Raw genomic sequence first — 21,811 nt, forward strand, 5'->3', positions numbered from 1 at the left:
ATACAAGAAAACACAAACCGAGTATAGTAACCATGTGGCTTTGTTTTCTCGTTATGATACAGTTTAATTTAATGTCTATAACTGATCGTTAGTGAAGATTCCCCCTTCCACAATCGGTACATCTATGACGTCTGCCACCATTTTGCACTCCCCTAATCTGATTGGCCAAATTTCAACAAACAACGAGGAAAATTTATCCAGCCCAAAGAAATTTTTGATTTTGGGTGTTAGGCTAACATAAAGTTGTAGTTCCTTACAAGTGTCAGCCAAATATGCACTAGAGAAAAATAAAAAAGTGCACATTAGGCTAGCCGTTCTAGCCTAAACCTGCACACCTAAGATCTCGGCAGAGCTAAAACCTCACCATGAAATATAGACCAGCATAGGGCCAAACATATAATGTATCACTCAAACCTCACAAAATGGCAACTTAAATTGTTAAACAGAGCAGTAAAACTAGAGTTATATGCTAGCCAGTCCATTAGTACTCAATGCAAATTCATATAAAACAAGTTCTCCATCTTGTCCTCATCACCTATTAACACTACGAATATGCCATCTCGGCCAATATCACTTTACTTCAAAAAACCAAACTCAAGTCTTTCTCACACAGTAGATACTGTTGTTAATGATCTGTATCATAGAGTCCAGCAGGTCCCAGGGTTGACAGAATTATCAAAGTTTGGTCAGTGACAAAATGGGTCTAGTGAAGAAAAGCACAACCAGATGACGTCACAATTTGAGTAGCTGGGGTCTAGTATGCGTAAGCATTTTGTGGTTGTGCACTTAACCAGGTGACAAAATTATGCCAACGAATCTCGAATGCTACGATACAACGAAGGTGGCAATAAGATTCGGAAAGACCAACAGCTGGATAATCCAGCCACAGGTAGCATATGGTTAGACTAATTGTGCTACCACGATTGGCATTTCAAAATACACTCCTGAGTCCACGTACCCAACCACCTAACTCATTCACGAAAGCACAAAACTGTTGAGGTTTACGGTGTTTGTTTTGTTTTAATTCTGCACGAAGATGTTTGTCACGCTTGGATGGGTCGAACATGCTTTTATTTTGTACAGGCCTGCTGTATTATCAACGATATAAAGAACTTTATATTCTTTATATCGTTGGTATTATGGGTGCCATCAGGCATGATAATCATCAAATATAAGGCACAACTGGTGAAAAACAGAACTTTATTGTCTGCCGACATTTATTAACCCTTTCGGATTAACTTTTAATTATCAGGGCATTAAGCATAAAATTAAAATTTGGCGAATATTTATAGAATACCAATTGCTAGGTTACAAATTTGCCGCATTACCTAAGAAAAATTTAAGTGTTTAAGCCCTAAGTATTTAGGTATTTCAGCCTGCTGTGAAAATATGTAATTTACTTTTTTCTTCTTAAAACCGTATACCATCTAACAAAAGACAAGGGACGATTTATGAGATTGCATGCCAAGATTGCAGCTCTACATACATTGGGGAAACCAAACGCTCTCTCATAACTAGGATGAAAGAACATAAAGGAGATATCTCAAATATTCCACATGAAAAAACTTGTTTGAGTAGACATGTTTGGAGCATGAACACGCCATTAACCGGAAGGACGCGCATACTTTCGATTTCGAACAAGATAATTGAAAAGGTAAATTCATTGAATCCTTTTTTATAAACGAACGTGATGAAGTTATTAATGATAAAAAAGATACCTCGCTTTTCCCAATTTATTCTGAGTTTTTTTGCATATTCATAGTTAATTTGTAGTATATTTATTGTTTATTATAAATGGCGTTTTATAATATTTTTATATGCTTTTATTTTAGTTTGTATGCAAGTACACAATATAAGAGAAATGTAAATAAAGGACTGATTTAGAGTTTTTAAAAGTTAGGCTATAGGAAATCAATAACTTTTGAACTGAATTTGCAAAGATTTTCCTGCTCGTAATACAGTTTATGTTTTTTATTTGACGTACTTTTTGCTAACGATTGTTTATTATTTTACGTTGGTGGTTGCGACGTCACAATTGAAATGTCACTTAAATGTGAATAGGCCTATAGCATAGCAATGATTGCAAACTGTACTTTTGGTTTTATGGTAGGAATGTAGGAAATATACTGTATACGTAAATGTTCGCTTTGCGCTTTAGATAAGACAAAACCAAATAACAATTCGAAAGAGGAATGCTTTGCAGTGTTAGAAATGTTTTAACTGATAAACTTTTTTGGAGTAAGCACAAAAAGTTGAGGAAGTGATTATTTCACCGAAAGTAGGTCACGCAGGCCTGTTAAAATGCTAATGCTGTAGAGCAGGGGTGGGCAATCTATGGCCCAAGGGCCGGATCCGGCCCGCGACAGCATTCAAGACTGCTCCAGGTATTCGGTCCGTGACCGCATTAAAAATTGGTGTTTTTGCTGCTCGGCCAGATGCAATTTATGCAGTATATCCTTTTTATGTACCAACGTGTTTTGTTTTTTCAGACTACATACGAAAAGAGTTTTTAAATTAACCACTGATACAGACTTAGTAGCCTAGTTAGTACTATGAATAAGCATTGTTACGTACAAAGACAAAATTGGTGTGCGTGTGTGTTTTCTTGTGCATGCATTGGAACTGTGTCATAGCTACTGAAGTGCGTAGGCTTTCTGGGAGAAACATGATTCCCAGATTGCACATTGGTTCCGGTAGTCCTTGTCCCTCTTTACTGGATCTTGAGAGTCGAACCCGATCGCCGATGGCTCCGAAACGGGGCCATTGGTTAACAATGATTAGATATGTCTGATACGAGAATGGGTTTCATATCGAACAAATACGAGTTCAAATACTTGAAGTTAAGTTCGCCTACTCTTATGTTACTGCATGAGCATCGTTGCGGCCCGCCTCCACAATATTATATATTACTTAACTCATTTAGCCCAAGCATGCAAAAAGGTTGCCTACCCCTGCTGTAAAGGCTACTGCAGATAGTTATGTAAATTGAAAGAAAATGGAAACCATTAAAAAATTTCAAAAAGACATGGTGTTCAGGTAGTACTAAAAACAGGAAAGACAGTTCTCGCTGATAAAATGCCATCGTTTTGAAATTACTCTTATTAAGTCAGTAGAGCACTTTAGTATGACTGAAATTGACTTTCTTCGCTGGCTGACCTCTAAGTCTCCTTATAGGGCCGCCAGTTTGACACCCCAGGAGTATAGTAATAGTAATAGACAAATTGCAAATAGCAAACATTGAGCAAGGACAATATCCGAACTTGATTGCCGTTTTTTATGTTTAGCCTACTATCATTTTAAAGTAAGTACAGGTATCTTTTGAAACAGTTCGGTTATCAAAGATAACTTACTAACTTCATCAATCGTTGCGCAATCGTCGGATTTGTACATTAGTATAAGATCAAAACAATAAATTTCTTTGGGCTAAGAAAAGTCTTTTCACCACTTACACAACGATGATGATTCTTAGTTTGTAATGACTCGAGCTATTGACTTGATTCAAGTCGGCTTGAGTCCCATTTTTCGTCACTTGAGTTGACTCGAATCAAATGTTCTAAATGACTTAGCTCGAGTCAGGGTCCAAAATAACCTGAGTCACTTTATGACGGTCTTGACGGCAAAAAATGGAGCTTTTGCGAACAAAATCGAATATTTTTCTAAAAAATCATTTTTTGGAAAAAAATACCAATGAAATTAATTTTGAGGCGCCACGACGTTATGATAAAAGATTTAACGGAACGTACAGTGTTACGTCAAGAGAATTTTAAAGGTAAGCTAAGCTAAATGCATTGATTTGAGTTGGCTCCAGTCACAGCTCACAGCTCTCATTGACTCGACTCGAATTGAGTCAGAACAAATGGCATGATACAATACTGATTGAATTCTCTCCGCTCAAGCCCTGGTAACTTACCACGTTTGTCTATGTACATTTTCGGCAAGAAGAGTTATTTTAATTCATATTTTTTAATCGATCATTGACTTTGCTGGCCAAAACTTTGGTGCTAACGGCTTACCTTGTTACTGCGCAAGAAAACAGGAAATGCGTTCACAGACAATTATGCAAGGTTTTAACTACAGTACTATTGCAATGGTAGAAAGTTATCATAGCAACCAAATTCAGAATGCGTTTACGATTACTCTTAATTATACTGAATAAAAACTAATTAAAAACAAAAGCATGGGGAACACATGAGGCTACCAATACTGTATTTATATCAAAATGGGTATAAGAAAAAGTTGAGGATATACAGTATGATTAAAAGGAGAAAACACTGTACAAGAAATACATAGGCATTCTTGATACGCCGATATGAAAATAAATCCACTCTAAATCATTACGTTTATCGAGTAAGAATTGTTGTTAGGTATATGGATGTTTAAAATAAATTCCTCCCCAAAAAACAACCAAGGATGGGAATCCCATGCCTGTAGCCAGGGTTGGGGCACGAAAAAGACGTCGATGTTAAAATAAAAAAGAATGTTTTGCCAAAATGGATGCGTTAATAAAAACGCTTAAAAGTTTATAACGGAAAATTCCAACCTTGTCCATTATCGGCACAGTTGAGAAAGTTCTTGCCTTTTTGAGGCGCACGGCCTTTTACTGTATTACACCCCGTTGAGAAACAATTTTATGCAGAACGAACACTAGACTATAGCGGTATAGCCAATACACTACTAAAGAAGCAGACGTATTTATTATTCAAACGTTTCGATGGATGCTGCAACATTGTGGATGTAACGATGAATTAATTTTAAATATGTGCTCTACTGTCTTGGCTTCAGTTTTTATATTGCGTATTAGTCGTAACTCCTCACACTTAGCTTCATATCTCTGACTTTTTTTTACACCGAGATATTAATGCTATGAATGAAGCGAACCGTGCAAAGCAATGAAAAGCTTGGGAGCGGCAGTTCAATACTTAAATGGCTGACAATTTCACAACTTTTTGAACTTCCTTATAAATTGCCCAGCAAGATGCGTGTACAGTAGATGTGGAACGATCGAAGAACTAACTGATAGGCATGCAGCTCAATGAGGAAATGTGATAATGCAACTTACGTGCAGTGGACTGCTAAACGATTATCTCACATGTAAACGTTACTTTATGTTAACAGTCCTACATATTTGGATTTTTGAGTTAAAAACTTTAAAATAGAGCTTTTTGAACTTAATTCCCACTTAGCTATGACATAGCCTGTATGTTCATCCAGAATACAGTGTTTTAGGACCTTGAAGGTTTTTGATATATACCTGTTTCCCGGCAATATTAGCCCATACCTGGGCACGTAGCAACTACATTCAGGCCAAACGATGTCTTATTTGTAATTAATTAATCCAAGATATGACTTTATTATGTCCTTATCCGATAAGGCAAAATAAGAAGGGCAAACACGAAGGCACGGCAAACAACTGCGGTAGTTGCGCATTGTTAGATGAAGAGAAAATGCTTTTGAATAGAGAGAGCATACATCCAAAATCGCTAAGCTAAACAGTTCTCATGAAACTCCCTTTACAAGGTGGATAAGTTGGCTTTCGCGTACTGCAACCAAAGAAGTGCAAAGAAAAACCTTGGTTGAGTGAATCGAGTTATAGTGACAGAATAGTTCTTAACAAAAGATTTCCGCGGCGTAAAAATTCTGCACCGCAAACTGTTTCTAAGCGTCAGAATCAAGCGTAGCAGGGCGAGTTGTACAAGTGCTAAGTTTTGCTATTTTAAACAAAGTCTAACATAAGATTCACTGACGACTTGTTAAAAAGGTTAATCGCTGAAAGATGTTAAATGCATATCTTTTGAAACGTTGCAGGTTGACATCTGTATCTTTTACGAAATAAGTGATTGACTACAGTTGGTCAGTTTCTGTACTGCAAAGGTGAGTACTGAGTACACAACTTTTATGATCCTTTTTTATTATGCTTTTAGTTTTCTACATATAAAACTGAGCACAGTCTACTTGAGAATATAACATCAACGAATACGCTAAAGTTTTACTTGTTTTAGAAACCGTTTAACAGAGTTTGATGTGGTAACTTTTTAATATTGCTCAATAATTATAAACGATTCAGATTTGCTGGGAATGCGTTTTAGCTGTTCTGGCCTTTGGGGTTGTTTTTTTTAGTTACTATTAACTAAGCCTAAGGTGCCAATGTGTCATGTAGCTTTTATAATTCTTCACCACTAACCCCATGGGTAAAAAAGAGAAAAGCATTCTTGCCAATTGATTGGTTCCGCCTGAGTGCTCCCGCTCTTTCTTTTTCTTTTTTGTATTTATTTCCTGACAAAGGCATAAAGTACCAAGCAGCTTGTGGTCGGTTTGTTTATTCTGTGTGTGATCAGTAGTTTGAATAGTGGGCGATATTAGACACAGGGATGTGTAAACATCTTTCTGTTTTGAAGTAGCCTGCACATGTAGCTGACCGATTGCACAGAAGTTAAAATGTTTGCCGTTTGATCAACACAAACTAACGCATATAAAGCAATGAGCAGTTTCTTTCATAGTGATATATTTGTCATAGGCATTAGGCAGCACAGATATAGACCGAAAGCGTCATGAAACTGACGTTAGTATTTTTGAAATCGAGTCAGAATATGCCGACCTCAGACATTTTACCAAAACAGATTTAAATGCTTATGCCCATTCAGTGCCAGAAAGCAGCTACAACGTCTCATTCATTGGCACGTGTACGCCATTGAAGCGCGCTGTGCCTTTTTTGTAGTTCAGTAGTATTAATACGGTCACAGGATAATACTACCACAACGTGTTAAGTAGACCATGAAAGGCATACTGCGATTGTAAACAACCTAAATTTGCAGCTTATTAGGTTGCTTGTAAGTTTCTCCCAAACTGGCGTTTTTAATTTTTTATGTTATTTATTGATTGCCTTATTCAACCTGCGTCACTATGGTAACTAACAGTAAACGTTCATTATTGTCAGATTTAAGAAAGTCCATTATTAGTGACTCGTAGAGATATTTCATAGAGAAGATCTGCTATACTACTTAACGTAGTTTAGTCTGTTACAAGCCTCTGGCAGTGGGATTATATACTGTACTTATCCAGCAGCCAGCGGTTTACTAACCATATAGTCAGGACTCACGGGCATAGTACTACATAGTAACCTGGTAAACAAGTTATAGTTTAATCAGATTAATTTTAGCGTAGAAAGTATTACAGCAAGGCAGGTAAGGATTGTTACGGCTTTATTAGTCACATGTATGGCATTGGCATGGCCTGATCGCTTGTGATTTCTCACCAATGTAGATAACGCTGATGAAATGTCAATAACATCTGCATGTCAGTAAATATGTGCTAATTTTCTTGTGCACTGAACACTATGGCATCATGTGGAGGTCTTCCATCAACGTACTCGCTACAGTTTCTCGAACCAAATTCCTGGCAAATGCGGTGACACCTGCGCTAACATGGGGACGCCCAAAGAAAAATGTAATCCTATCTATCAACAAAACAATGCTGCGTAACAAGTTTAATTTGCAAATCACTGCGGCTTTGTTTTATTTCTGCATGGGATAGCAATTTTTCATCATTGTTTTGCAATATAAAACCCTTGCGTACTTTCGCTCTGGACGTTAACGTATCGATATTTTCGTGACAGCGGCTATTTCACTGACCCTTCATGCGTTTTTTTAATTCATTTTTTGTTAAACCTAAGTTGTTTTTTGCAGGAAATTTCAACAGCAAGCAGAGTAATGGCTGCGCATTGGGGTTATACCGGAGAATATGGTAATATATCGCGAAATAATAAAACCCATACTATTACAAACGTGAATGGTAACCAATTCAGCAATTCTTCTACTACTTGCAAATCCGCCTAACTTTTAAGACCACTTTGTTTCCATAGGTCCCAACAGGTGGCACCTATTGTATCCTGCTGGCAAAGGTCGCAGACAGTCCCCCATCGACATTGACACGTCAAACATGGTAAACCACACGCGTAATTTTTTGTTTTATTTCTTTAATACTATATCTGCCTCGTTGTTCACCTTTACAATACACGCCGGGAAACATTTTCACATTTCACTGTTTTCATGTTAGTTTCAAAGTAATTTTTGATTATATTCACCTTATTACAGAAAAAAACTTTTGTCGTGTTATTATATATTTTACATTAGGACAAGAAAGTGAATTATAATTTGGTTGCCAAGTATAACCCGAAGGAGATTACCAGTCTCAACAACAACGGCCATTCTGTCACCTTTGTCGCTGAAGGGGCCAGTTCAGGTAAATGTTATCTGTATTTATAGGTAGGCATGAAATTGCTTGGTGCTTTAATACAGGTTTATTTCTATGCGCATCGAAAACTCAAATACAGTAGTCCCAAATTGTGTAGAGGAGACCACCCGTATTATTGAAAGTTTTTTTCCGAATTCTTGTGCACATAGCTGCGCTGTGCAATGGAAATCGTTCACGTGTTAGCGTTTTGCTGTTTTTAAATCAACTTTTTTCGTTTACTTTTACGTTTTTTTTTTCACTATAACCCAGTGATCAGTGGCGACCCTCTTAAGAACGAACACAAACTCGTTCAATTTCATTTTCATTGGGGTTCCGAAGACAACCGTGGTTCGGAACACACTCTAAATGGAAAGCATTACTCTGCTGAAGTTAGTATCAACCTTTTGTGCATTTATATATGCGTGTGTCTATGTACGATACGCTATGATTCAAAATCAGTATAGCATGTGCAAATCAGAAACTGTGGCTAATGTAACAAGGTGAAAATGGAATTTAAAATATATTCAAGGTTCATTTGGTTCATCAAAACACAAAGTACCCAACGTTTGAAAAGGCATTAGATCACGGTGATGGTCTATGTGTGGTTGGCGCTTTTCTTGAGGTAAATTTCTATCATTAATTTGTCACATAAGCTTGGGTAAATTTTCAAGTATAGGCAACTCATAACTAAGGTTTTTTTACATCTATCCTATCTATCTTACTTAATTCCTTTTAAATGTTAAAATATGTCCTGCTAATTGTTTTTTTTCTACAGGTTTCCGATGGCATTGAGAACCCGGCTTATGACAAGTTAACGGAACTACTGAAAACTGTCCAGTTTAAGGTACAGTGATTAGTTTTTTCCACGATGATGCATTTCAAAATAAATAATATTTATGGTAAACTTTCTTTCTGCTAATGCCATATGTACATAGGCATCCTAGGTAAATAATATATTTCTTGTGGTTGGTACTTGTGTAGGGTGAAAAGCATAACTTCGACGGTGGCTTCGATGCGTGGTCCTTGCTGCCCGAAAGTACGTACGAAAAGATGCTGTATTTTTTTAAAGGATTTGCATTTCCACGTTAGTAACTTTTTCATTTTCTTACCGCGCCAGGTAAAACCTTTGTCTCGTGCTACGACGGCTCCCTTACCACTCCGCCGCTATCCGAATGTGTGCAATGGGTCAATCTCTTGGAGCCTGTGAAAATCTCAAAGAAGCACGTAGGTTGACTTCGGAAATTTTTATGTAGATGGCGCTTACCAAAATCTTAGGTTTTCGTGTCACTGCTTTGCAACTTTGTGTGTTGTTCGTGTATTTTTACTTTCCTGTTCGCGTGATTATTTAGTTATTTGCCATTATTTAAACTATAGGCTAGTTATAAGTGAACGCGTAGATAGGGTATGAAAATCATCTGCAAAATGTATTTTGTTTTTTTGCAGATCGCTGCTTTTAGGAGTCTCCGTATGAATGCCAAGGGTGAAAAGGATCTACATTTGGCAGATAATTACAGACCTGTTCAGGAACTGCATGGTCGATGCGTGTGTTTCCATAAGCACTGAAATTTGTCGAAACTTACAGTTGTTTCAATGTGATTTTCATATTAACCATTATGCCGTTTTTCGTTTATCTACGTTTCATAGCTTATAACCTGGGGCATTTAATAAAGACTACCTCTATGACCATGTTCTTAAAAGCATTAAAAATCAGTGGTTTTCGTAACAAAATTGATTTTTCAGTTTCTTTTATTATAACTGTATAACGAATGTGAAGTTTAATTGTTGGAAATCCCCAGGAGCATCAGACGAAACATCGTAGTGCGTTTTGTGCAAACAAAATCGACCCTGTAGCCTCACGTCATTAGTTAATGTTATTTAACAAAGGCAGGGTCGATGCGATAAACAGCAAGGTATGGCCTCGCCTTTCGACAAACTTTCAGTGATGGAAACAAGTATTAATGGTCGTGACACAAATTGAGTCATTTTAATTACATTTCCAAGTGGAGTCAGTAACGTTTATCAAGTCTAAATCTTAACATGGGCCAAGTCACTATCTACGATTTATCTTTCGTTTTAGGTCGATAATAAACCACTTTCTGAATACACTTAATGTAAATATAAGTAACAAATTTGTTTTTAATTATTTCTGACGCTTTTGCACATTTAATAGAAGGCATTTCATAGTGATTTTCAACAAACTTTTTCAAAATATAAAATCCGATTCTATAACGATTTCAAATAATTTATTTTTCTGAACCGAGTCAAGTCAACCGAAATTTCAACGAGTCTTTTAAGCACTAAAACACAAATAAAACCTTTCCATAAACTTGACACGAAACAAGTCATTAACTTAGCTTTAACTTCGCCATCAGCGTATATGCAATACTCGCATTAACTGATGTTGTTCGGCCATCCGTTCCAGATGTTGGCGCTCGATACGAGCAGCCTCAGAGTTGTGTTGTCATCCAACGCTTACTAACTATGGGGCGCATGGTGGTGGATGAGACTAACAGATGTGACATGGTCTGCGGCTTGCTCGATCTCCAATTCATGCTTAAAATTAAGTTATATAATACTGCATCGTAAATTTCTGTAGGTCCCATTTTATTGTCGAGCAACTTTATGTGACGTGCCTGGTACAGCACGAAAAATGCCAAAGTCATTTGACTTTCCTTGCATTTGCGCATGAATGAACGATGCAACACGGTATGTTGTCTATATAGGCCAAAACACTGTTTTAATTGATATAACTAAGTAAATAGACAATGCTGTACCTATATTGGGTACTTATTACCCAGGTCAAAAACACTTACAAAAAGCACCTAGATCGATATCGACGCCATATATACCAGCATAAATCTTTATTATAAAGCGATACGAACAATATGTATACCTTCTGTATTACAGTATACCATTAATTATAATTCATATTTACACTTTTGGAAAACGGATGTCAGTAAGATGGGTAAGACCAGCAAGTGAGATAATCTAAGCACGATTTCTAATTTAGTTTGAGGAATAGAACGCTATTATGAGGTAAACGTTTTGAAATTTTCATTACAGATGACTGCGTTGTGTCGATAAAATGCATGTAAGAGTTTTCGGTGTATTGACATGCTGGACTTAGTTTTCTGCAACAAAATCTAATGATCAGCAGTTGCTTATGTAATAAGGGTGCAAAGATTGAAGGTGAAACATTTTTCGACTGAAGTTTACGCATATAAGTTCAAACATAACTTGTATAGCAGCTGGCTGAGCAAGGGTTAAAGTCCCTCATGTTAATGATCAATTGATTACATGTAGCAAAAAAACATACCCACACTAGGTCTTAAGAGTTTACGCTTGAACGCATGTTTCTTGGGTTTTAATGACAACTAAATAGGCTCATGGCGACTATAGTGAAAGCTGTGCCACATACATAGAAGAAAGGAATGTATTTTACCGCATAAACTTTGTCAACCCTAAAAACATGAAATAGAAATATTATAGAATAACAACCACCGACAATTACCTACGTAGCAAAACAAAACTAAATGGTACAAAATTTAAACTGTGCTTTAAAAAGTAGAAATTAAACACATGAGGTTTTTTGTTGGATCACCAAAAATTCCTATAGTCTATGACTCTGAGTAACCTGTAACACTTTAAAACAGCGTTTCTGAAATCATCTTCCACCTTTGAAATGTGGGTCTCCAGGCATTTGCTGATGAATGTCGAGTAAAGCATAATTTTAAATGTATTTTATATATTAAATGGTCTTTGATTAAGTATAATAAGCACGAATGTGCGGTGAGACCTGACAAAATATGTTTATCAACATTATCCGTCATTATGCCCAGTGCTCACGAACAGGTATTGCACATTACCTACTAAAAGTACTTCAACATTAAACGAAATCAAGGTTTTTGCAAATTATGTAGAAATTATCAAATTATCGAAAGTGCAAACGATCATTTGCACAAAACCAAAAATTCCTCTCTGGTCTTGGGGTCATCCCTGAAAACACCAAACATGCTGCTGGTAACAGTTTTCGCCCCAGGTTTTTGAACTCCCCGCATAACCATGCACATGTGCCTAGGAAACAATGGTAAGGTTGATGTAGCCTATCCATCACAGCAATAAATTTCGAATGCGATGCACAAAAAACTTACGATGCCTCAATGACAACCGCCACGCCATGAGGATCGAGAACTTCCACAAGCGCTGAAGCAATTTGTTTTGTAAGTCTTTCTTGCACTTGCAATCTACGGCTAAACATTTCTACCAGCCTGCAGAAAAAAACATCAACAATTTATCTAACTTATACCCTGATTGTAACATTTTCATTCAATAGATAATAATAATCAATAACCAAAGCTTATGCTTATACTTCATGTACATACCTAGCTAACTTGCTAAGACCAATTACCCTTTTATTAGGAATGTAACCAACAGCAACCTGTATAGAAAAAAAAACGCAACATCAAGTGATTATAGCTAACATGATGGATATACGTAAACAGTTATTTAGTTGGTCAAATAACGTTGAATTGAAGTTGATTTCAAATGAGAAAGAATAAGTTAGAATTAGATAATTACATTACAACGTCTGAGTTAAGTATATTAAAGGAACCGAAAACGTAGCATTGAACGTGTGATTTTAACTGGGTAAAGTGATACCAGAGCATAATACAAATGTTATACATTGGTTATGCGGGCATCTGTCATCAACGTTCGATCGACAGGAAGAATATGCATTACTGAAAGTTACAGCATTTCAGTTTTGCATAAATTCAACTTGTCCTTATAGACATAGAAGGAAGACGATTCCTACCTTTCCGGTGAAGGGGACCAAGTGATGTTCGCATAACGAAAACATTTCTATATCTTTTACAATAACAATTTCGTCATGGTCTTCGTCGAAAATAGCGTCATTCACGATATCTAAAAGAAAATGTTATTATGCATACCACACACTTACCTACGCTCAAATATTTCTTTGTAAATGTGCCGCGCATTAAATAGCTTATTATACATAATCATGTCAACAAGAGTTTAACAGAAAAAATCAATACAGGAAAGCAAGTTTTAGAGTTAGAATGAGCAACAGTTAGTGCTTGCCGACAAAACAGATTAGTAGTTAACACGTTGTTTCAAATTTAAACAAAAGTGGTTCGTTTTGGCCAGTTTCTGTCCGCCAGACTTTTCTGAATCGCTGTTTCTGCTTACCAAAATGAGAACTATAAAGGTGTGATTAATCTATGCTTACACGACAACGAACATCTTCAACTGAAACCCAAAAAATGTTCAAATGGGTCGCAGCAGGTTGAACATAGTTTTTTAAACAAATATATATAATGTATACAAAGCAAGCAACTTTTTAATTATGAAATACCCGACCTAAGAAGTACCAGCACATGAGTTTGCGTCTATAGTCTTTGTTCAAGTAAATTATACATACAAACTTTAGATTGCTCGCTAACAAGACAATTGCCATACAAACGTTTGCCATTCATATCAACACATCACTCGAATCTGTTGTAAGAACGAAATTGTTAACCAGATCTTTAGTCCTGTTCATATAGTATATTGCCTGCAAAATTGGCGAGCATATTTACGGCATTTTGAGGTGTAGTTTGCATGTGGATAAAAGATCATGTGATTGATCAGCTGGCGTAGAGAGCGTGACATTCGTCGAAACCAATTTAAAGAAAGTCTTGTGTAAACACATGCCGTTGCTTGTTTATGGTTTACAATAATATTGCTGTACCTTCTAACGTTTCTTTGTAGCCTTTGGTAAAGAAAAGCATGGCTTCCGCTGCTCGTTTCGGTGTCTTTAGCAAGCCTTGTCTATTTGGATCTTCGCCAACCTCATGAAGGATTGTTTTGAAAGCACTTTCCATGTCTGAAACGCGATCTGTTGTGAAAATCGTAAAGTTGCGTCAAACGACAATAACCTTGGTAAATCCCAATATTACTTCGCCTAACGTCAAAGAAATCGACGTTTTAGAAGTTTACGATCTTTGCAATAAGCGTTATTTGGCAAATATTTGACATTAAGGATAAGTTTAATAAAGGATGATATTTGGCGTACGTACGTCGCTCACTTTGTGGATCATCGTGTCTGCGGTCGGTTAAGTCATGTTTAGAAGCCCCATTAATCAAGAGAGCGTTTTCAGATTTTTTCCCAAAGGTCGCCATAGTTACACTTCTTGTGAAACACAAATGTAATATTTGTAGAACTTACTCACTATATCTTTATCACTCTTCACAAATCACAAATGATTAGTCAAGACCAGATCCCATCGAAATACATAGCATTAACTTAGTTGAACTGCAGTTTTCAAAATGACTTTTTCAAATAACTTCGCTGCAAGGTGTAACAGACCTCCTGACCTGCCTGCCTGGTGTGTTTGGTATATTATTTTAGTTCTGCGCTACACTGATTTTGTGAAGTGCAAAGACAGCTTCACGTACATTTGTTACGCGCGCTTGGGTACATCTTCTAAGATGTGATGCCGATCACAGTGGATGATATTGCAACTTACTCAAGCGAAAATTATGTACACTTACCTAAAGTTTGATACCTGCGTAATTTCATGTTAGACGACGCTTTGCATCAAATAAAGCTTTGTAGCTTACGATCTACATTTCGCTTAGGTTCACAAGGGTGATTGTTTTAGCCTATTGCAATTTCCAGAAAATGTATTCGGCCATTCTGCCACTGTATCTGTGATATAGTGTATCATTACGTCATACACCAGTCAAAGGCAGATGGAACGCGCGTTTTTTTCTGACGATGAATCGATATCAAGAATTGAGCCCAATTTTTGTCACTAAATTGGGGTTATTATAACAAAACAATAACGATCGTAATGTCATAGAAATACCACGCAAAAAATTCTTTGTTAAAACGTCATTAACTAAGTCTGACGTAAACGGTTTAATGGTTATATTTGCCTATGGCGTCTTAGCGGTAGATATAATTTAACAATACGTAAACAGCTTGGCTGATACTGAGGTTTTCTAAACAATGAGTAAGGAATTCTTGTTGTATCTAGAATATCAGCAGACAAAAATACCAGAATTTGTACGTTCACTGTTTCTCGCCGAGGACGTTGTTCCGCAATATGAGTAAACAAAATTTAATTAAGCTCCCAGCACTAAAATTAAAACATCAAAACAAGTCAATGGTGACTTAAGTTCCTGAAGTACATATAGTACCAAGCTGATCTTGATTAACTGAGACTAAAAGTTTACACTTGAAATTAAGCCCTATTTCATATAAATGATCATGTAAGCACCTGTAAGGTACAATGCTACTCGCATTGATCTAATTAAGAGCTCAGATTGCTAAACTAAAACTGAAATTGGCTACTGCAGCAACACCTGCCGTCACTTGCAGGCGACGCTGACCTAAGGTGAACGTGTAGCTAGTGGTTTTGGTTTTTCTTTTTTGTTACAGCCAAAGTACAGATTTGTGAAAAATAATTAATCTAACGTCGGTAAACTACAGGCGCCAATGCAAACAAACGAATGGTATGTGTACATAACACACTCAACAAAGCACGTTTTTTTGCGTGTGACTGCACATCCGCCAACGCTAATATGACGTAGATATGTATGACGTGATGTGCGTATGATATGTATTTACTTAAAAGTACCAGGAACTGAATGTAAATTATACTATAAATCTTCAGACATAATTGCACTAGTCAATCAGATCGTTCTGCTGCTTCAAGGTTCACTTAGGTTCCTTTTCGCTGCAAAAAAAGCTTTTTGTTGCGGTATCGTGTGTTGGCTGTTGCGGTTACCGCAAGTTGGTCTTCCAACAAATTGACGTAGTTAGTTTTGATCTTCATTATGATCGTTAGATAAGGTTTATAAAATATGCTTGTCGAAAAGTTGTTTATTAAGTTAAAAATGTTAGGTGGATTCGCCAGGTTAGGTGTTTGTTTAATAATTAATTATTACTGAATACCGGTATGCTAAGTACAGTAAACGCAATTAACTTTTTTTGGGTCTACTGCAGAAATTCACAATCAGGTAATGCATTTATATATTAGACCCCTGCTACCCAAAGTAAGACGTCATTTCGTTGTGCACTTCTGTTTAAAACCACCCATTTTAAGAATTGCAATGCTTAGGAAATCGAAAAGCAAAGTGCTGTCTACAATTAGTGCGTTCGCCTATTGGCAAGGTTTTAAATGAGCCTGCTGTGGTGTTGAAAGTAACTGGTTAGGCCTACGTTCAGCCAGAAGAAAGCTTCACTCAGGGACCAGGGCCGGTTTAGGTCGATTTTACCGATTCCTTGAAATTGGGCCCAGCGCAACAAAGTGCGCACTCACTTGAGCAGAGCATGAAACAACTTTAATTTGCTCCACGTTGCGCAGTAATTCGAACAACAGGCACAAAACAGTATTATGACCAAGCGAATAAATACTAAATAATGTTCTTTATGAAGGATTAAAATAAAAAAAGGATATAGTTTGGCACTCTGAAGGTTAACTTTATACTTTTCCACACGAGTTTTTGCAAGTATAAGCTTGCTTTTTCAGGTGTACTGCATGGATCTTATATAGTAAAATAAAATAAAAGATCTAATAAAATCTTATGAAAGATTAGTAATAGCTAGTAGTTACGAACACTACCAGGAATATTCATGGTTATTTACTGGCTGAAGGAATTGAAGGGTTGAAAATCCTATTCTGATAACTTTCAATGAGAGTAAGCTTCGATCTCTGTCACAATTAAGGCCAATTTTGTGATTTGCTTTTGCCTATGATTGCCTAACCACGAAAAGTTTTCAAAAATATTTTACCAGAATATTGAGTGTGTAGTGTTCTTTCATATAAGATGAACTTGTTTTGGACTTGTCCCTCACTTTAAATCTGAAACTGGTTAAAACGTATTTACAGTACGCTCAACAATATCGTCCAAAAGAGAGAATTAATAATTTGGCGATTCTTTTTATAGAAAACGACATTGCAAGAGGTAGTATTTTGCAGGTATTTGAAAAAATTTTCAAACAAAAAAAAACAAGAAATTGTCATTTAAAGAGTTTTAAGTAAATTATCAATGTTTTTGTATAACTACAATTAAAAAATTCGTCTATGTTGCTCAGTATAGATTAGGAAAAGACCAAAAGTTCAATTTACCTGACGGTTGAAGAAGTGATGAACTAAAAATATGCAATAACCTTTGTTCATTAGGAAAAAAAAGACCTCATTGTACTGACCCCTAAACAATCTTTATGATCCTATTTCGCTCTAATAGTACCTACTATAATTTGTAAGCATCACAAACTGATTACCATTTGACTAAGAGCTTTTCACTCACCAAAACCATTTTTACAAAGGTATGAGACATGTAAAGTACCTTCATTGGAGGACTGGGCCCCGAGGGAACTATAAGTACGATGTCACAGTAATTTCTATGTATAAACTACTAAGTTATATATTGTACGTGCGGTTATATTGCTTTTATTAGGCGTTTCTGTCTACACATGTCAAAGAATCTAAATAAAATATTAGTTGGAAAAAGAATAAAACGCGTCGCGTCAGAAGATGAAATACTTCATATAAATATTTTTTCTGTTACATTTCATTCAATTCATTCAAGTTGGCTTTCAACTCTGCTTTTGCCTTTTCGTAGTTGGTCGTTGCTTCCGCAAGAGTATCTGGATACAGAAAAGAAGTTATGTAGGTTGAGGCAAAATTGTGCGTATTCAAAACTACATACATTTTTTATACGAAATCATTCATAAGAAACTTCATTAATGATTCGAATTTCTGCGGAAAGAAGAAAAGAATTTTTGTATTTGACAAATTAAACGTTAAAAACAAGTTCATGTTTTGATAAATTAAGAAATGTCAGCAATAAAGAAACCAAAGGCCTATTACTGCCACGAGCCCTAACTTAAAATATCTGAAATGAGTAAATTAGTCCTACGTGTAAGTAATTTAATTCACTTTGCCACATGCATAAAAGTATCAACAGGACAACGAAAGATCACATTGAGTCATTAAGATTTGTTTTCTGCGAAAGGAAATTATCTGTTTACAGAAATAAGTGGTATATATAGACTGTATTCAAAGGCTCTTGCCGTTCACAATGTCTTACCTTCCAGATCACGGGTCATCTCTTCTTTATCGTTCACCCTATTTTCAAGGAATTTCTTTTCCTCTCGAATCTAAAAGAAATATTGAAATAAATGCAAGCCTTATTTCCATAATATAATGATAATATCATTTTACTGTGATTCCGGCTTGTTATAGAGGGGACGCGTTAATCTTATTTCTTTTGGTTCCCAGATTTCTCTGGGTTTTGACAAACTCTTGTCTAAGAAACGCATATGGAGGTGTTACTGAAGAAAGCCTTGGAGGTCCCGATATCAAATTGCTCAATGGCGATACAATAATCGTTAAACTAAAATACTCTTTTTTAAGCATTGCAGAAAAACTTACTCTCCGTATATTTTCTTCTATTGTACTTTTAGCCGACTGGTAGGCGTTGTTTTTTGTAACTGATTTCTCCCGCTTGGCAAAGAACCAAAAATGTTTGTGACATCAATTCATTAAAATATTTTTTTTCAATTCGACTTTTTGCTTAAACTGTAAACGCAATACCAGCAGTTCCACTTACACTGATTTCCAGACTGCGAGTGTTCTTTGAGACCAAGTCTAACTCTCTGAAAAAGAACATGCGTTTTCTTTACAACGTTTTTTTAATGAATAGCCACAAAGCCGTTTTGCAGCTATCAATAAATGTTCTTCTTTCACATTTTAGCAAAACAACTTTTGTTTGAAAATGTTGTTTAGACATTACCTATAACAGGTGTTCTCCGCAATTATAAATTCTGCAATTATTTCAGGATCTACAAATAAAAAACCCGGACTTTTAAGCAAAAAACGGTGCAACATATAAATCACAAAGCTCTAAGGTATTCTCACGATTAATTATACGTTTAAAGAAAACGTTTCAGTGTTTACATAATCTTCCAAACATTTAGGCATTTAACTTTAAATTTTATTAAACTTTATGTTTTTTACCTTCGGTTGTAGCAGGTAATGCTGTGGTTGCTTCGGTCTACATGAAAGTAACAATAATATGTATTTGCTAAGTAGGTCTACTAGTATAAACTATACTTGTACATTATGATGTTCAATACGCACATATGTAATCTATGAATCATAAACACAATTCTGTAATCTAACATTTTTTACAATGACTAGGCATAAGCTAAAAGCAAAAACCCCTTTGGTAGGTTAGGAATAAAGCAGGTCAAAAGCTTAAATATCTTAAACAATGGCTGGTGCTAATATGACATATAAAAATACAAAGTTGAAAAATCCGAAATTTCTTGAAGTACCACGCAGTTGCAATTAAATAACAGTACTCCTATACTTATATACATATATATTGCAGAAGAAGGACGTTATATTTGCTTCGAAGTAAGCCAAATGTTTATTTCTGAAACGTGTCAGATTAATTTGTAAATAAATATGATTTCCGCACTAGTTGCGTTAATTGAAACCAGCGGTTGTCTACACTCTACACTACAGCATGTACTTATGCACTAGAAAGAAGTGGCAAAGGCTTAAAGGGCCAAAACGTGCACAAAAGATTGCTTATGATAAAGGTTCGGGCTTTACAGAAAACGGCAAGCTTCATAAGCCACAAACACATATCTTAAAATAGGTCTATTCTGACACCTTGTGTTAGCGAAATATAGCTGTACAAAACAAACCGTAGCCTCTTTGGCTGTCGAGTTATCGATCGACTTCATCATTGCTACTTGTTCTTCTTTTTCACTTTGGTAAACAAGTAAAAACAAAAAAGTGTAATTCGTTTCTAGTCATTTTTCATATCATTCGGAAGACATTCGCACCGAACACAAAATTGTTTAAAAAATCCTTTTTAATTTTTGAGTATTTCTGGTTTATTTTTTCTGAATTCCAAGGCAACATCAACATAACCGAATATGAAAAATTTTTCATTTCAATACGAATGATATATTATAATAATTTTTACCTTCTACATTTTTTAAGTTCATGGTTCAGCATTACGATGTTTCCTCGAACTGTGGTTATGGTTTCTTCAATTGCACTTTTTTTGCTTATTGGTTTCAAAAAGATCATCTTCTAGCTTCAAAAATATAATAAGAATAATGAATTTAAGAGCAATCAAAATTATTCTAATTTTCGTGTAACGCTACGTTTCATTCTACAGTACAAGTCATTTTCAACAGAGCGTTGGGATTTGCATAAACATTTACACTAAATAATAAACCAGGCTATATGTCGTATAACTTAGATTGTAGCCAACAAACTTACATCATCGACGGCTTGCTTCTGTTTCTTTACCATTATTTTCGCTTTGTTTTCTATAATTTCATTAACAGAACCTTGGACGAAAACCACATTAAATATTGAGTAGATGATTACAATTTTCAGGAGATTGAGTCGTTCCATATTTTCTACGATATTCACTATGGTTATACGATTGGCTTATTCCTATACAGCACCGGTTTAGACAATGTTAGTGCCGGGAGTGTTTCAAGTACATTTTTGGGTATAACTATTGAGTCTAGGGTTACCATATTTTCGTGGCCTAAAATCCGGACACTCTTTAGTGCCCACTAGCGGTTTTTAAAAATGAGGTATGAACACATTGTCTGTCAATATGACGTCACACTAGCAATGCTTTGCCTATCCATTGTATACCGGAGTGGATTTTTGAACATAGTGTCGTGAATTCACTAGGCTATTGGGCTATTTCTGATTTGACCTCTGGTGATCTCTAGGCTAGGGTTAGGCTATGGTGATCTCTAGGCTAGGGTCTAGGTCAGACACGTCGCGTGTCACGTGTTGGACACCCCTGATTTACAGGATTATTCCCGCAATTCTAATTCCCCCAAAACGCCCATCATAAAATTCCGGACATTTGAGCATTTTTTTAAATTCCTCCCGGACGCAAAATTTAACCCTACATTCCGGACATGTCCGGAATTTTCCGGACGGTATGGCAACCCATAGTAATTTACTATTCTCTATGTGAATGTAGCCTAACTAAAGATAACTAAAGATAACTAAAGATAACTAAAGATAACTTGGCATGTCAAAAGTTTACGATTAGGGCATCAGGTGTGGGGAACAATTTTTTATCCACCTTTAAGCTAACATGTTTCTAAAATGATTGCGATAAAAGCTAAGAGTGGATAGTCGCTTGCCATTGTTTCCTATGTTAGCTTTATCTGTACTGCACTGTGGTTTTGCTTAATCATCCTGCTGTTTTTACTGCTTACAATTGCCATCTTATTACTTTGTCGTATTTATGTCGAGACATTCCCCAATCAGCCTAATCTACCGTACTTATTTTCATCTCACGTCATTACAGACATAACCAACATGTTGGGCATTGTTGGGGTAGTTGTCAATAAAAACTTATTTCTTGCTTTTCTTGTCTTGTCCAGACCTAATATCTCCAGAATTTCCCTTATCAGCCCTTATCTCTCCTTTCCTACATTTGCACCAAACGTTGTTGTAAACGCACAAACGTAACCTACTTGTATATATATACCTTTTTATACTAAGAGCAAGTC

General features: G+C 36.1%; 4 protein-coding genes and 1 long non-coding RNA gene across 14 annotated transcripts; 2 read left to right on the top strand and 3 right to left on the bottom strand.

Moving 5' to 3' along the window:
• Nucleotides 1-5,786: 5,786 nt before the first annotated feature.
• Nucleotides 5,787-9,912, top strand: LOC143471232 (carbonic anhydrase 2-like). 3 transcript variants are annotated; one of them, XM_076969641.1, is made up of 10 exons: nt 5,787-5,871; nt 7,683-7,740; nt 7,859-7,938; nt 8,130-8,238; nt 8,500-8,618; nt 8,759-8,851; nt 9,005-9,073; nt 9,211-9,265; nt 9,347-9,453; nt 9,673-9,912. In XM_076969641.1, the coding sequence occupies exons 2-10, from the start codon at nt 7,707-7,709 to the stop codon at nt 9,790-9,792; spliced, it is 786 nt and encodes a 261-aa protein (XP_076825756.1). In that variant the 5' UTR covers nt 5,787-5,871; nt 7,683-7,706; the 3' UTR covers nt 9,793-9,912. The 3 variants fall into 3 exon arrangements, with proteins under 3 accessions (XP_076825756.1, XP_076825757.1, XP_076825755.1); XM_076969642.1 differs by lacking the exon at nt 5,787-5,871 and adding an exon at nt 6,911-7,181; XM_076969640.1 differs by lacking the exon at nt 5,787-5,871 and adding an exon at nt 7,233-7,443.
• Nucleotides 9,913-11,075: 1,163 nt separating this feature from the next.
• On the bottom strand, nt 11,076-12,003 carry LOC143471240 (uncharacterized). Its single transcript, XR_013119514.1, has 2 exons — nt 11,864-12,003; nt 11,076-11,690 (listed from the first exon to the last, which is right to left on the bottom strand). It is a non-coding gene; the product is annotated as an uncharacterized LOC143471240 (long non-coding RNA).
• On the bottom strand, nt 11,076-14,494 carry LOC143471235 (GTP cyclohydrolase 1-like). 3 transcript variants are annotated; one of them, XR_013119506.1, is made up of 7 exons: nt 14,307-14,494; nt 13,979-14,125; nt 13,043-13,152; nt 12,612-12,667; nt 12,381-12,497; nt 11,546-12,303; nt 11,076-11,360 (listed from the first exon to the last, which is right to left on the bottom strand). XR_013119506.1 is itself a non-coding variant. In XM_076969646.1 (6 exons), the coding sequence occupies exons 1-6, from the start codon at nt 14,407-14,409 to the stop codon at nt 12,180-12,182; spliced, it is 645 nt and encodes a 214-aa protein (XP_076825761.1). In that variant the 5' UTR covers nt 14,410-14,494; the 3' UTR covers nt 11,076-12,179. The 3 variants fall into 3 exon arrangements, 2 of the variants coding, with proteins under 2 accessions (XP_076825761.1, XP_076825759.1); XM_076969646.1 differs by having other exon boundaries at nt 11,076-12,303; nt 13,979-14,113; XM_076969644.1 differs by having other exon boundaries at nt 11,076-12,303.
• A 1,182-nt stretch (nt 14,495-15,676) lies between these two features.
• Nucleotides 15,677-18,803, top strand: LOC143471238 (uncharacterized). Of its 6 annotated transcripts, none has more exons than XM_076969649.1 (3): nt 15,726-16,254; nt 17,567-17,621; nt 18,522-18,803. In XM_076969649.1, exons 1-3 carry the CDS (start codon nt 16,194-16,196, stop codon nt 18,715-18,717), a joined length of 312 nt encoding a protein of 103 aa, XP_076825764.1. In that variant the 5' UTR covers nt 15,726-16,193; the 3' UTR covers nt 18,718-18,803. The 6 variants fall into 6 exon arrangements, 1 of the variants encoding a protein (XP_076825764.1); XR_013119510.1 differs by having other exon boundaries at nt 15,784-17,499; nt 17,830-18,803; XR_013119509.1 differs by adding an exon at nt 17,421-17,499 and having other exon boundaries at nt 15,787-17,216; nt 17,567-18,803.
• LOC143471237 (uncharacterized) lies at nt 17,675-21,234 on the bottom strand. The gene is made up of 9 exons (XM_076969648.1): nt 20,544-21,234; nt 20,242-20,355; nt 19,958-20,021; nt 19,260-19,296; nt 19,036-19,084; nt 18,853-18,898; nt 18,675-18,746; nt 18,331-18,400; nt 17,675-17,887 (listed from the first exon to the last, which is right to left on the bottom strand). The coding sequence occupies exons 2-9, from the start codon at nt 20,346-20,348 to the stop codon at nt 17,805-17,807; spliced, it is 528 nt and encodes a 175-aa protein (XP_076825763.1). The 5' UTR covers nt 20,349-20,355; nt 20,544-21,234; the 3' UTR covers nt 17,675-17,804.
• Nucleotides 21,235-21,811: the final 577 nt, after the last annotated feature.

Source organism: Clavelina lepadiformis, chromosome 9 (assembly GCF_947623445.1).
Source record: "Clavelina lepadiformis chromosome 9, kaClaLepa1.1, whole genome shotgun sequence".
NCBI lineage: Eukaryota > Metazoa > Chordata > Ascidiacea > Aplousobranchia > Clavelinidae > Clavelina > Clavelina lepadiformis.